This window comes from Dermochelys coriacea, chromosome 9 (assembly GCF_009764565.3).
Source record: "Dermochelys coriacea isolate rDerCor1 chromosome 9, rDerCor1.pri.v4, whole genome shotgun sequence".
Taxonomy (NCBI): Eukaryota; Metazoa; Chordata; order Testudines; family Dermochelyidae; genus Dermochelys; species Dermochelys coriacea.
This window is the reverse complement of record NC_050076.1, coordinates 15,698,379-15,715,021: the sequence shown is the minus strand read 5'-3', so window position 1 is coordinate 15,715,021 and position 16,643 is coordinate 15,698,379. Positions and strand designations below refer to the sequence as shown.

Here is a 16,643-nt window from a genome sequence, read left to right as displayed (position 1 = left end):
ACAGAAAACTAGCTAAAAGGGTCAAACATGTAGCTATTCATTATAGTGGGAGAAAAGGACTGGTGCATAAGTTGTCTGCCATACAAGCAGATCTAACTTGTACTTTATCCATTTTTGTGGGTTAAATCACTGTTTAATTTGGTGTTTCTTCAGAAACAACCAGCTGCAGCCATGTGTGATACTCTGCATCTGTTACTGTCTTTGTAAGACACAAAGCACTTCCTTGAGATGTAAAACTGATGCAATATAGACTTTGTACTTGCATTTTACAAAGAAAGCCCCATTTTGCCTTCTGGTGGATCAACTGCATGTTCACAGCAGGAATTTACTCAGATTTTTAGCCAGTAAAGTAGGAAGTGGTGGTTGTTGCTGTGTTCCAGCAGTAGCAACGAAGAGGTGGAAAAGAACAAAACCACTTACACACTCCATTTGACCCTTGCATCCAGCATTTCATTCCACTTGTGGAGTCAACCAATATTCTTCTTTGCACTTTCCTAAATTACAAAAAATATCGAAAGTGAAAATATTTTTAAAAAATTATATCCACTTTAATTTGATCAAAAATAGCTCTAACAGGAGTATCTCTCATTGTGCCTGTTTGACTTCCCTGCACACCAGCTTGCTCACAAGCCTGGTACTTGCCCATATTGCAGAATATTTTTAGTTTCATTAAGTACTGGGCAGAGCTGCATAAAGTGAATTGAAATAAGAATTGCTTTATCCTTTCGGGCCTGATCCTGTTTCCACTGAATGGCAGAATATTGACTGTGGAAAGTGCAGGAGTACTGAGGGTAAGTCTGCACGGCCCCAGTAGCATGAGCCCTGCGAGCCTGAGTCAGTTGACCTGGGCTTGTTGCATGGTTGTCTTTTCTTTTTCTTTTTTGTTGTGTAGAGATATACCTTGAGTTACCGGAAAGCTGTGAAGCACCTCCGTAATTCCATCCCCATTCAGGACAGCACTTAAGCAAGTGTCTAACTCTTAAGTGGGTGCTTAAGCCTCATTGTGTTCAATTGGAGTTAGGCATGTGTGTAAGTGCTGTCCTGAATAGGGATATGGTGTTGAGTTCTGAAAAATGTATGCTTTCACTTTTTACATTTGTTTCTTGCTGTCTTCAAGCATTTAGGGAATGTCCTTATTTAAGACATCATCGGCATAGGTCACGGAGTTTAGTGTCTTTCAAATTGTAGGTTGCACTTTATGTGACTGATAAAAGATCATTACTAGTATCTGAGCTGCTCATAGCTCCTTGTAAATCTGGAACAAATTCTGAGAAAGCATATTGTGTTATGACTGGCGTATCTGCAAGCGTGGTGCTGTGCTTGAGAATTAGACATAAGGTTTGCAAGGCATTCGTGCTGATGTCATTGCACTGGAATGGAGGGGCTGTTGAAACAGTAAATACTTTCTATAGCCAGCAGCTAAGTATCTACTGGACCTCTTCTTTTTCTGTGAAGGAAAAAATGCAGAACAAACCTAAAATCAGTAAACTGTATTTATGGTGAGAAATTTTAATTAGTTTAGGGCTTGTAGCTATTTCAAACATTGTGCGTAAACAGCTGCTATTTGGGCAAATGTGAAAGCCAGTATTTGTGGAAAGTTTAAACTTTGATATATTTTTGTCTGTATTTTTTAAACTTGCCTTGTTTTATAAAGCACTGTTGGAATGGTAGAAGAATTATGTTTGTACTGCACATGCAGGAAGAAGCAGGGACTTGTGCTAACAGAACACCCATGGGCTGTCTCTAAAGGGCTCCCAAGGTTCCTTGTTGGCCCAGGAGAAAGAGCTCAAGCTTGATACTTGAATATGTTGTTAGCAAAGAGACTGGCCCCTCTGGTGACAAATAGGACCAGCATCCTGCTGAGGGAAGGATCCATGATCTCTCTAGTTCACCATAGACTAGTGTAGCCCAGAAGGATGTGGATGATCATATTTGTTATTGAACAGACCTCAACAGCCAACAGAAGCCTGATAAAAATTCATCTGGTTCATCAAATAGTAAACAAAAAACCTAAAGAAATGCTGTAAGAACTGTCACCTCTGTGAGTGACTGTCCTTTATAATAATAATAATTAATTAAAAACTATTAGTGATATTTTATTTATTATTATTTAAAAGTTGTTGCTGTTTTGCCATATGTCAGTTCCACTATGGTGTTGTTACTACTTGCCTTTCATGTGCATCTCTATTGCCCATTGTCTCTTTAGTTTATATTTCCTCCCATTTAAGGTGTATGATCTGTCATCATCATTATCATTGTTTGTGCTGTTGTTTTGTGTCTGAATGCAGCCTGGTATCTTTTAAACCTTCCAGGCATCTGCTTTGTATAGTATAGTGATCTGAAAGTTCATATGATGAACAGCTCTTCTCTCTGTGTGTAGGGTGTTGCAATTATTTCCTTTCTTAAAAGGTAGAATGATTTATGGTACTAGCAGCAATGGAGTAAGCCTAAGATAACTCATACCTCCAAAAGTGCAAGGATCATGAATGAATGATGCAAACGTCATGAATGGAATATGCAGATGTCCTCAACTAGGTGTGACATTTGCATGTTCCTTGCATTAAGTTTATGAGTCTTATATTTTTCCTGCACAAGCCTGGCACTTTTGCTGATATGGAAAAGGACTGCAGTGCATTCTGTATCCCATTGTCTGCCTGTTTAAATATGTGCAGAAACACCCTTGATGTTGAATGTTTAAATAAATGTTCAAAAATGAAAATTCTTCCTTGGTTTATTAAACAAATATAAAAGCAGATTTGGAACTGGTTTGTAATTTGAGTGTGAGACTAACTGCCCTGAGAACATGGTCCATTCAACAGCACAAGTAATGGCAGTGCAAGTTTCAGTATGTTTCCCTGCCACTGTGTGCCTCAATGCTTCAAACCATAGAAACAACTGGAAGTGCAAAAAAGGGCATATCAATCTCTGATACTCATCAGACCTTGATCCCCCCCCATGAAACCACCAACATGCATGGGTGCCATTAGCACTGGTGTTGGTGGTTTGCAGTCTTTTGTGTTGGAATGTTTTGCTGAGGATGACACCAAATGATTTCACTATATAACAAATTGTTAGCGGTGGGGTCAGGGCTATTTTTGTGATTAAATAAATTAATTTTTAAGTGTTATGTGAGTGCCCTGGGGGTGGGAAAAACATCTTGCCATCAGAACCTTCCATACCCAGTGCTGAGCATCAGTGGTCCTTTAAAGAGCTAGTTGTTTGGTCATGTGGATTAAATTCATTCATAGGTGAATGAATGAGGTGAGCGTCACCTTGCCACTTCTCATTTCTGAGTTTACATCGACGCTGGTCTTTTTACTTGCCTGAGTTCTCTGATGAAGTTTCTTTTACTTGCTTCTAGCTCTAAACTGACCACTACTGCATGTGGACAGTCATGAGGACAGGCATTGTGCATCTGTCACCAAGCCATTTTGAGCCTGGAGGAGTGTGGGTGGCTGAGGTAGCAGACGTGTGCCGACTGTGTACTTAGTGAACTGGAATCAAAAGCTTCCCTAGGATCAAGGATATGTTAACTTTGGTTAGAAAGCTGATACTTTTACCATTGCTGGGGGTACCCTACTCTCTTAGGTCTCATTATCCAGCTCTAGAACTTGGAATGGCTTAAACCTGAAGCCCTTCCCTGCAAGGCATCAAAAAAGGCTTAGTTACTATACAAAGCTATCATTTTCCACAAGGAGAGGGAAGTGAAATTTCATTGAGCTTTAGGGTTGATTTTCATCTCTTAATTAGTATGCCACAGATAGAACCCTTGCTAGAAAGCAGACCGAGGAGAGAAAATTCAGCCCACATGTTTAGGATTTAAGGTCAAGAAGGATTCAAACTTAGCTTCTGGGACTGTAATTTAAGGTGACGTAATGACCACAAAAGAAACTTCCAATGGCAAAGTAACAGCATTCTCTTACCCACTGTAGGCATAGAAGCAGTTCCATACTGACATTCTTTAGAGATGGGCCCACAGCACTGAACCCCTTCAAAATTTTCAGATTTGGATCCAAACTTCATGGCTCGGGGCTGCTTCTGCAACAGGACTAAAGGGAATACTGAATCCCCAAAGTCCCTAATCATTGACTAACTTTTTATTTGGATCAACATCTGGGTCTCCTCTCAGTGTGGTCATGCCCATCTGTATAGTTGTCAAGTCAAATTTGTCTTATCCGTATTGAAGCATGCTAATTTATACGCTTCAGACAACTGGTAAAGTGTGTTAACACTGTGGAAAAAAATGGCCCTGCTATCTTCCTCTTATTCAGAATTAGCTTAGGTTAATTTTTGTCAAGTGGCTGAGACGGAAAAGCACTCCAGATCATAGGAGGCAGTCCGGCTGTCATTCCCGCTACACACTGAGGCACATTCTTTCAGGAGGAGATGAGCATTTACACTGAAGTTTTGCCTGTCTGTACTGAGCCAGTTTTAATTTTTTGGCATGCTCGCACATGGAACTTTTTAAAGTGGTGGTGGTGGTATTTTTTTTCCCAAGCAGGTTTTTGACAAAAATGGGCAAATTCTTGAGTTTCAAGTAGTAGGTCAACCTTTTGGGGAGTAGCCATTTCTGGAGGTTTTAATTTGAACCTGCTGTTTTTTCTTCATGAGTTTCTACATTCCCTGTGCCAGAATTTTATTCTGCTGTATGAAGGGTCCTGCTCATTTTGTTTTTACTTGTTTGTTTGTGGTATAATTACTTTGCTTTAATTTTTTTTTTGAAAGGTAATATGTTTGGTCAACAGACTTCCATTAAAATAAAAAGGCTATTAATTTTCCAGTAGAGCAGGCTCTAAGTAGAAAAGTGAGGACTCTCCTTGCAGTTCAGTTCCATGGATGACAGAATAAAGATATTTTTGGTTAATAAACCAGATTAATCTTAACATTAATTGAGTTATAGAATATCCTGGGGTTTTTTGCAGCATATCTGTGAAACTAAGTTTTGTGGGGGGGATTTGGCCACATGCAACCAAATATTAATCAGTTTAGGAAGTCTGCGGATGGCAGCTCTGTAGCTACAGTCATTAAGGCTTGAAAATTTCGCTGGCCACTCATTCTTGCACCATTTTTTCCTATTCATGTATAAGGAGCCATACATTGTATTTTCTTCTGCCGTTGTTACTTAAGAGCAAACTGTGCCACAAGAAATTGTTTTCTGATGAACCAGTCCTACTGTTCTGTCTCTTTCCTAGTAAAAACTTCACAGTGGAGGAATATAGAGTTTGGTGACATTATTGACATCTAATGATGGTAATTTACTTTTTTCCCATCTGTTTTACAGAATATGACTCAGAAACCAAAAGAGTTCAAGACATTCTTTCTGGAATAGAGAAACCACAGGTACGTGTTCCAGATTTACAAAAAAAGATGACTTCACATATATGCCAAGTGTATTTTTTTGTCCATGGGATAATGCTGGTGAAATACCGGATGGCCTCTGAATTATTATATGCCAGAATGTTGTATAAATGTATTTTCATCCAAGAACATTTTTATGGATCACAGTTCTGCAGTCCAAAGTACACACTGAGGCAAAACTCACAATCCATACAGTGGGCATAATTTCTAGGTATCTTATAGCATATGCTGGGGCTTAATTAATGGCTATTTGTAGAGCACTTTAAAATCCTTGGATGAATTTATTAATGTTAGTTATTTCATTATATGTGTTATATAAGATAATGCACATATAAGGACATAAATAATAAAAATACTTATGTATTTGATATCAATTCTCCTATCCCCTTCCCCCAACAAGCTTTAATTTGAAATAATAAATTAGGAATTAAAAACCAAAACTCTTGACAAGAACAAACCAAATTTTATTATTTAATAACATGAAAAGTGTGTAAGATATGTTCCTGTTGCAGTTTAGACCCCAGTCCTGCAAACAGATGCGCCAGTGCAGACATTATGTTCACATGATAGTCTGGACTCTATACACTTTAAAGTCTGCATCAATGCACCTGTTTGCAGGACCAGGGCCTTACGCAATAAAGGAATAAATAGGGAATCTAAATCCCTGCTGACTTGAAGTTGCAATGGTTTATGCAGCCTTTCCCTGCCCTCTCCCCCCAATTTAATTTTTTCCCTACAAACATCTGTGTCATGAAAAATGTGATTGACCTCATTGTTTTTCACTAACTCCTCTGTACTGTACTATTGCAATTAACATGCCCTTGGTGTATATTCATAAGCAGTGGATAGTTCTGCAGAGGAAAACTAGTTCACTATTGTGACTGCTGTGGAATTGCTATGTAATGTACTCTAAGAATATTGAGATGTAATAATTTATGAACACTGTCTGTGACCTGGTCAGTAAGATGCTGTTATTGTATGTGGGGTTGTAAGACTTTCCAGTATGAATGTATTGTTCTAGGTTAATAGGAGGCTGTGGGAAAAACAAGCAGGGAAGCAACCCAGTGGATCCTGGTCAGAATCTCCAAACAAATGGTTGGGGGCCAGTGACTAGACAATGGGGGAAACTGTTAGCTTTGAGGATCCTATATCCTGTCGCCAGTGAAGATGCAGGCTTTGTATTGCCAGGCAACAAGCCCAGAGATCAAAAGAACACTAAACAGTTAAAAAGCTCTTCTCAAGAGAGGAGGGTATGTATGTTTCACTTGTTAGCAGCTATTGTGGGAGAAAAGCTAACACAGAGAGAGACTCCCCAGAGGGACCCCTAGAGGAGTGGGGCTCTCTCAGATCCAGGGAATGGCGAGCCTTAACAAAAGACAAGCATGTACATAGACTGGTTTATTTTTTAAGATTTGTCTTCTCTTAAATTCTTTGATTCAAAATAAATAACACTCTGCTTTAAGAAGGAAGGCTGTTTGGTTACTAGATGCTACTGTCATTGCCCCTGGAGGGAACAGAACTGCAGGGTCTGAGTCTCAATCAGACCTGCTGAGATGAAGTTAGTAACAAGGGAATGCTGCCCAAAGCCTGGTCTGAGAGTGGGAGAATTGTATGATTCCACCCCAAGACTGGCCATGGCTTAAGGCCCAAGAAGGGATACGCTCAAAGGCACTTTGCCCACTGATCCATCTCTGAGATTGTGGCCAACATTCTAAACCTCTGACTAGTCCCCAAAGCCACCATTTTAAAAAAGAAACTTTCCTTCCTTTCCCCACTTCAAATGTGGAATCATCCGCTCCTCAAATGTGCCCACTCAAAGTTACAGTGGCCTATTGCCCAGGGTGGGCAATATTCAAAATGGCATCAATGACTGTTTTAATGTCTGCTTAGAGAGACAAGGTGGGTGAGATAATATCTTTTATTGGACAAACTTATATTGGTAAGAGAGACAAGCTATCAAGCTACATAGAGCTCTTCTTCAGACCTGGGAAAGGAACTCAGAGTATCATGGAATATTTCAAAGCTAGATACAAGAGACTGATACCATTAGAGAGGAGGAATATCTAACCTTGGAAGATCCTGATAATTCTGAAGTTAAATCTGTGAGTGTTTTTGTAGAGAGAAGCTATTTTAGAAGTTTTTATGGTTACCTCTGAATCCTGTATAATTGGACTCATGGTAACTAAGGCTGTCTACACTATGCACCTTTTAGCGACACAGCTGTGCCACTACAACCGTGCCACTAAAAGGCGCGCAGTGTAGCCACTGTTTGTCAGCAGGAGAGAGCTCTCCCACCGACAAAACACTGTTCACACCAGCGCTTTTCGTCAGCAAAACTTTTGTCTTTCGATGGTGTTTCTTTCACACCCCTGAAGGCCAAAGTTTTGTGGATGAAAGTCCAGTGTAGACAAAATCTAAGACTTAGCTTTACAGGCAGAGGGATAAAACAATAGTACAATTAAAGTTTTAAACTCTCTAGAACATTCCTAAAATAGCTTTTATAGTTGGGTTGTGTGTTGTATATGTGGCACGTGCTGATTACATGATGGTGTGGTGTAACCCTTGTATTGTGTGATAAAGTTCTGTCCTTGCCTCCGTGGGTCCCATGTTTCCTGGCGGATTTCGCTAGCCTCAGAGGCTCACTGTGACGCTCCATGTAACCCTTCTTTCTCTAGAGACAAGGGTCACAGTGTACTGAGCCATTTTCATCATAAGCCAGCGAGGGAGGTGAGGACAAGTTATCCTTCCTTGCCCAGTCTCTGTTGTCGCCCAGTCTCAGTGATTAAACAGGGGGCAAAGGTGGGGGGAGGAGCCTGGACCCACCCTCTACTCCGGGATCCAGCCCAGGGACCCTAATAGTATCAGCTATGGTAGCTGGCCTTTTAGAAACATGACATGTACAATTCCCTGGGCTTCTTCCCCCACAGCAGCCCTCACTTCCTCAAGCTCCACTTCACCCTTCCCTCAGGGCCTCCTTCCTTGTGCCTGATATGGTGTGTACTACTCAGCCTCTCCAACCGCGCAATTTCTTGCCACAGCTCCTGACATGCAAACCCACCTGACTGACTGGGAGGCTTTTAACTAGTTTCAGCCAGCCCCTGTTTGGCTTCAGGTGTCCCAATCAACCTAGCCTTCTCCCTGCCTTCTGGACAGTTCTTAATTGGCCCCAGGTGTCTTAATTGACCTGGAGCAGCTTCCATTTCACTTATCCTGGTACCAGGGATTTGTTTAGCCTGGAGCTAATATATCTATCCCCTACTGCTCTTCCATAGCCATCTGGCCTTGCCCTGTCACAATTGGTACATGCTTGGCATGTCCCACGCACTTCCCTGTAACTTTAACACTCATAAGTAACAAGGCTATCCCAACCTCATGCTAATAATAAACTTATATTGTTTCCCTTTTTTCACCTGAATGGCTAATCAAAGTTTGAGGCCTTGTGGGCGTTCCAGATAGGAGTAGAAATTCCTGATAGTCCAGTATTAGTTTGGTGCAGTTTTGTTTATTTACAAAGAACCAACAAAGTCCAGTGAACACAGAGAGAATCAATAGCAGAAAACAGCTTCTTTTGCTCACAATCCCAGAGCACACTCTTAGCCTGCACCCTGGGCCAAAAACCTTTTCCCAGGTTTCTTCCATATTTTCAGCTACCCCTTCAAGCTGTCTCTTTCTCTCCATCTCTCTCTGTTCTTGTCTCTCCTGAGTTTGGGTGATCTTTTTTCCTATACACTCCTATCTGAAACAATACTCAGACAAAAGCTCCTGAGTGGGTGCAGACAACTTTTATCTTAGGGTGGTGCATATGCTTATAGTTATATTAATTGAATGGTGAGTTCACACCTATCAATCTCAATGGTGTTTTAACTCAACCCATAACAAGTCTTCACTCAGCTCAATAACAATAACATAGGCTACCATCATTTATTGTGTGTGTATACATGTACATCTATGTAACGTATACATTCTATCTGTATATAATGTGTACATGTAGTTGGTAGTGAGAAAAATGGTATGTAATGCCATTGCTTCAATAGTAGTAAAATATTTGTAGCCCAAGCAGAACGTTTATAAAAGACAAAATAAAATTGTTTAATAAAAGAAATACCATGTATGTAAAACCAATGAAGTAATGAGGCATTACTTCAGTGAATCAGTTGGAAGTGGACTGAAATTCAAGCAATGAGTGCATTGTACAATACCTAATGTTGCCACCTATTTTGGGAACTTTCACATAGCTCAAACTAAATTTTCTCTTTTATAAGGCAGCTCTTTAAAGGATTAGATTTTTCCCAGGATTGCTTCTTTAACCTGAAATCCCAGTGAGTTTCTAGTTCCCAGTGTCACAGACAAGGTACTCATTCTCTGAAGCAGCCACCTTCCTAAGAGAGGAGAAACCCGAGGCCAAGCTTCAAAAATGGCTGAGTGCCGCTTTGTGTTCAACTACAATGGAACAGATCTAAGTGGCTACAGAGAAGCTTGAAAGGTTATTGCATCCTTTCAGCAAATGCTGACAACTGCAGTGGGGAGGTGTGTGGTGGTGGTAGTGGAAGTGGGGGGGGAGTAAAGAAGCAATACAGGTATGCTGGATCTGAGTTCAAATGAAGATTGGCTTTGTAATAAAGAGCCCATTCCTGTTGTCCTTTCAAGTCATTGTGATTTTTGCCTGACTAAGGACTGCAGTATCAGACCATGATTTGAAAGGGAAAACTTGACCTCATAAAAGCCATGAGCTCATTTGACTCACAAGTCTTTCAGACATTGCTCTCTGGGGAGCAAAGGAATGCTTCATTCTGTGTAGTTCGCACACATACAATAACCCCACCCCCCCAATCACAAAAGGCCTGTGAACACTAGCCCAAAATCTCAAAGTAAACTTGTACGGAAACGTTGGCCTTTGTTCATGACCTGAATGACTGGAAGAACTGATATTTATCAGTCTTGTAACTTTAATAAAGTAGTGCAAGGGTTGGGATTATTTTATAAGGACTTCTGTAAAATAATTATTTACTCCACCACCTTTTCAGTAGCTTATAAAGCAGACATTTACCAAGTAAGTTGAGAAACTTGCAGGAACTAATTAGCTGTGCTTTTTACTAGACACAGAAAACTCCTGTGACAAAGAATGTGTAGTTATTTCTCGACCTTAAAAAAAAAAATCTGTAAAAATCAAATACAGTAGCTTGTAGGACAAAGTGGCTTATGTTACCCAACTGGAAAAAGGACTTCTGACAGAATGGGCCTTATCATCTGCGTAAGGACCGTACACAAAGGGGAATCATCTCCCCAGATGATAAAGAAATCTTCCAGTTTGTAATATTTTGGTAGGGTAGACTTAAGACAGAATTAAAAATGAACAAATCCTATGCAGAAATATTTCCTGTTTAGAATTAATACCACACTTAAGTATTTTATACCAGTACTGCAAGTTCAGTGTTTAATAGAATAAAAGCATTCTGTTTCCAATGGAGAAGTAGTGGAAGCTCCTTCTTCTCTTGAGTCATAAAAACTGGTCTGGAAAAAATTCTTTGGTTAACAATCCTGCACTGGCTGAGGGAGGAAGAGTAGATGTTATAATGAAATAGAATTCATGAAACGGATCAGAATCTGACCTCCTGGTTTAAGCTTTGGAAAGCTGGAGTAAGATAAGAGGGAAAGTCCTCTCATGGATCAGTAATTAGTTAAAAGATAGAAAACAAAGTGAAGGAAAAAATGGTCAGTTTTCAGAATGGAGAGGGATAAATAGTGATGTCCCCCAAGGTTCTGTACTGGGGATAGTACCATTCAACATATTCATAAATGATCTGGAAAAAGGGATAAACAGTGAGGTGGCAACATTTACAGATGATACAAAACTACCCAAGATAGTTAAGTCCAAAGCAGACAGCAAATTATTTCAAAGGGATCCCACAAAACTGGGTGACTGGTTAACGAAATGGCAGATGAAATTCAATGTTGATAAATGCAAAGTAATGCACATTGGAAACTATAATATAAAATGATGGGGTCTAAATTAGGTATTGCCACTCAAGAAAGAGATCTGGGAATTATTCTCTGAAAACATCCACTCAATGTGCAGCAGCAGTCAAAAAAGCTAACAGAATGTTGGAAATCATCAGGAAAGGGATAGATAAGAAGACAGAAAATATCATATTGCCTCTATATAAATCCATGGTACGCCCACATGTTGAATACTGCAAGCAGATCTGGTTGCCCAATCTCAAAAAAGATTTATTGGAATTGGAAAAGGTATAGAAAAGGGCAACAAAAATTATTAGGGGTATGGAACAGCTCTCTCCATGTGGAGAAATTAATAGGACTAGGACTTTTCAGATTGGAAAGGAGGCAACTAACAGTGGATATGATAGAGATCTGTAAAATCATGACTGGTGTGGAGAAATAAGGAAGTGTTATTTACTCCTTCTCATAACATAAGAACTAGGGGTCACCAAATTAAATTATTAGGTAGCAGATTTAAAACAAATGAAATGAAGTATTTCTTCACACAATGCACAATCAACCTGTGGAACTCTCTGCCAGAGGATATTGTGAAGGCCAAGACTATAAACAAAGTTCAAAAAAGAACTAAATAAGTTCGTGGAGGATAGGTCCATCAATTGGCTATTAGCCAGGATGGGCAGGGATGATGTCTCTAGCCTCTGTTTGCCAAAAGCTGGGACTGGGCAACAGCAAAAGGATCACTTGATGATCATCTGTTCTGTTTATTCCCTCTGAAGGACCTGGCATTGACCACTGTCAGAAGACAGGATACTGGGCTAGATGGACCTTTGGTCTGACCCAGTATGGCTGTTCTTATGTTCTTAACTGCATTGTCTTGACAATAGGAACTTTGTCATAGACTTCAGTGGGTTTGGACCCAGCATCATGAAATAGCTATGATGCTCTCGTGCGCATAAAGAAACAGTTCAAGAAGGGGTATTGGGAAAGATCTTGCCCAAGTTCTCAGTATCTTCTGAAAGGTGTTCAACTCCTTCAACTGCCATTGGGACAAATAGAAGTTGAGAGCACTGAGCACCTTTCAGGATCTTGCCTGTTGTTTGGAAGTTGAATAGTTGGGACTGTATTCTTTCCTCCATAGCAGGCATAATATTCGTTGATCCTTACAGAAGTTATTTCTTCATACCGAGAAACAACTTAGCCGCTCATCAACGAAAATATTGAAGATACATAACGTGTGGCTGGAAACTGTGGTGTCAGACTGAGCCTATTGGCTCACTGGACAGATGATTGTTTTTCCCTTGAGTCATGCAAATTTGTTTGTTCCAAATTCTCACTCTCCTGGGGATAGTACTATTGTGGTTTGCCATGCTAAAAATGTGGACTCAGAATTTCAGTTTCTGACTTCATCTAACAATTAATCCTGTTTATGTATAAATAACCTTTAGTGCATGCCATGCAGGTTTTGAGAGGGTGTCAGAAAACCTGTTTGGCACTTTCAGGGTTCACTTAGGAATTACTTTAATTGTCAGCTACCTGTTTATTTTAAAACTCAATTTGTGACATCAGCAGTTGCTGTGTGTTCTCCACCACCACCACCACCACCACATGTCAGTAGAAGAACTAAAATCTGGATCTTCAGCACCAAAGCTTAAACCTGTAGCACTTCAGCTAATGGAACAACTCCCTTAGCTGGTAGCCATAGTAATCTTTTATCCTTATGTGAACCAGTCTGTGCAATTTGACTTCAGAGCATTAAATGTGTTCCACTATTTTCTTGTGGGTAGCCCATAAGATTTACTGTTTCTCTTACGTTAAGAGAAACTTCACTTTCTTCAAATCACTGAAGTTCATTAAAGGACAAAGCTTTTTACCAAATAAAGAGCATATATACGTGTGTCTTAGCTAGTAGTCATAAAAAAATTTTCAATAGAACATTGGCTGGATATTGTGTATAAAGTTCCAAATCCCTGTCTGAATGTATGAAAAACAATTATGCAAGCATATGTCCATAATAACAGAAGAAATCTGTAATAATATATGTCCAAAAAAAATGATCATTTGGATCTTTTTATTGTGAAATTCTCTTTGGCCTGTAAAATACTTAATTGACATCAAATGTAATTTTTTAACTGTAACTATATTTCGTTTTGGCTATGATTTCATTCTATTAGGATACCTAAAAGATTTCAATTGCTATGTCTGACTTGAGACTTTGGGCTTTTTTTATAGATGTCTGGCTAATCCAATGCAATTTTTAACCAGTTGAGTTGTTTGAAGCAAACAATTACTATATTACCTCTAGGACAACTGTAGGAGAACAAGAAATTATAGGAAAATTGGTGTAAGACTAACCTGAAAATGGTTCTTGAGAAATTTTTTTGATACGACTTAACATTTCATGTTCTACAATTTCAATTTACGTTGCAGAGATATTTTACTTTGGGCATAGTTAATTAAGTTTACTGACATTAAACTATAATGTTGTGGGTAACTTTTTGAAAGCAATGTTTACATTAAGATGAGAAACACTTTATGGTTGTCATCCCCTTCTCAGTATGTTAGGATTTAGGACTTGGTTTAGAAGGCATCTGCTTAATATATTATGATCAGGAACAATAGCTGGGGTGCTTTTCAGCTAGAGGCAATGTATTTTTCAGATGAAATGTTAAATGATCTGCATTATGGACATTAGAGATTTCCAGAGCTACTTTCTTGCAGGAAAGTACATCTTTAAACTCAGATATTCCAACCACATTCCCAATGAAACTACATTTTTGCAAGCTGTGTTGTACCTCAAAGAGTAAATTCCAAGTACAGTTGCACAGCACATTAGTTTTGCAAGTACTGGTATCATTAATGGGAGAGGAGTGCCAGATTTCTGTGGAAAAGTATAGAAAATTTATAACTGAGTCTCTAAATCATTCAGCGTCTGACACCTTCTGAAATAACAGAGATTTTTGTTCTATAAGTATTTTGGTGAAATCTGCTAGAATGATAAAACTTGTAAAAGTTGACATGTAGCAGAAATTAATAAGAAACATAAAACTTTGTGTGCTTGAATTTAACTTCAGCTCCTCCTCACGTAGGCTAATTTTTTTTCACTGTTACATTTGACATTGCAATTTTAAGAGATTAGTCATTTTCATTATCTAAACTCAAGAGATTATGTGGCAGAATGCTCAGGGCTACAGGGATTTATTAAGAGTTACTTAAAAGTACGAACTTTCTTTTCAGGATAGCCACTGTAAGCATTGATTTTAGAAGCATTAAGGGTTTTCCCCTCTCTCAGCACGGTATCAGAAGTCTGTTCAAATGAAAGCTACTGTACTGTACAGGGCTGTGACTAATATGATGCTTCTGGCATTATGCCAGTGGATTGTCTTGTTAAGGAATGCAGCAGAGCAAAAAAAAGCTGTGCTAGTTTTAGGTTCTGTCTACACTAATAGATTTTAAGGTCAGATGGGATCATCAGGGGCACCTCCAGTGACCCATTTAGTCCAGTATGCTGTCTCCAGTGGTAGCCAGCAGTTTACGCTTCAGAAGAAGGTGCAAGGAATGCCTAAATGGACAATTATGGATGGAATAACTAGCCTACAGCAGGGGAAATTTCTTCTTAGCAATTGTCAGTTAGAGATTGGCTTATGACCTGAAGCACTCCTAAATTGTTTTGTTTTTTCCTGTCTATGTATACCACTGTGGATATTTTTGAATCAGTGTTGCATCCTGAGAAGTGGTTATCATTGAACTGGCCACAGTGAAATCTAGGTCTTTGTCTCCTATCTCTCAGCCAGTTTCTAGTTCATTACAAAAAGAAAAGGAGTACTTGTGGCACCTTAGAGACTAACAAATTTACAGTTCATCATCTCTCACCAATGACTACTTAGTTTCCTTAATAACTCTTAGGGGTGGTATTTACAAGCAATTACTTGGTAAAGAGCAAATATATTTTGTATACTTTATAAGAGAACACACTGGAATTCACACTGACTCACATTTCTTTTATAGGTTTCAAATATTCAAGCAAGAACAGTTTTACTTACATGGTGTCCTCCAACTGGCCTTTTAAGTGTGGATAGACACAATAATGGCTTGCCTTACACTTGTACTTACGAGGTTGCCTTATCAGACAAAGGGAGGGATGGAAAGTACAAGATAATTTACAGGTAACTGTGTACTTTTTTCATGTGTTGTTCTCTATTTATATTTTAGTTAAAAATGAGCTATCCTGGTTCTTCAGGTCCTGCCAATTTCACAAAAAGTATTTTGTCCCAGTTTTTGTAATTCTAGCCCACCTGAAAAAGCTTCCTGAAAATTGATTGAGAGCATGTGTGTGGGAGAAGCCATCCCTTCCCCCTCCCCCGAGCAGACCTGGCCCACGTTGTCACTTTCTGCCTCATTCCTCTCCAAAGAATAGAGTTACTATTTCCTATCCCTCAAATTATCAAAACCCTCTCATATACACTTTCCAGGTGTGACAGCCACCTGCCAGAGCTAAAACCATGAGCTGCTACAGCTTGAATTTAACAGCCATGTCTCTATAGCTGGGGATTGTAACAGCTCGTATCCTCTGCAGATCAGGGGGACCTGTAATACACACTCACCAGTGCATTACATAGGCTCCCCAACAAAATCATCCTCTGTGCACTTTGCTATCACCAGACCCAACTGTGACATAAGTTATAGTTCTAGTGTGACTTTTCTATTTCTAAATTTTATGATCCTATGAGTTCATTTTATGGTCAAGTATGTGTAGTGTAATTCCATATATTCTTCACCCAGTGACCACCAATATGGAAAAAAGTGCTGAGATGCCAGATTGGCTATTATGAAGTAATTGACCTTCACAGATTTCACTAAAGGGAATCTAGGTAGCATAATAATTACCTTTTGTGTCCAAGTTCATGTCGATTCTCAGGATCTCTGATAACTTAACACACAGTTATAATGTAAATAGGACACACACACACACACACACACACACACACACACACACACTACTCCATGTATATAGATATACTCCATTATAAGCATCTAGGGTAATTGTTGTAATCAAGAGAAAATCTTGCAAAGTATTGACCATCTTATCTGCCCAAGAGGTCAGGCTGCACTAACTCATATGCCAGTGTGTCATAGGGAACAATCCTGAATTTTCAGGGAATTGGACTGCCTTGCCCATCTCTAACCTCTTTCAACCCAGAAAGCACATGTTCATACCTGAAAGGACACTTCCTTGTTTCAAAACACTTTCTAGTCTTGTATCACATCTCCATGAGACCTCACTTGACTCTGTAATAAATGTACTTATTGTATTAAGATGCTATTTTTTC

At 39.3% G+C, this 16,643-nt stretch overlaps 1 protein-coding gene across 1 annotated transcript in view; it reads left to right on the top strand.

Moving 5' to 3' along the window:
* Positions 1-16,643, top strand: part of FNDC3B (fibronectin type III domain containing 3B) — a 359,968-nt gene that overhangs the window by 223,116 nt on the left and 120,209 nt on the right. The window contains exons 7-8 of the mRNA XM_038417217.2: positions 5,282-5,340; positions 15,322-15,479. Of these exons, the coding sequence (XP_038273145.1) occupies positions 5,282-5,340; positions 15,322-15,479 (217 nt within the window). The remainder of the gene's footprint in view (positions 1-5,281; positions 5,341-15,321; positions 15,480-16,643) is intronic.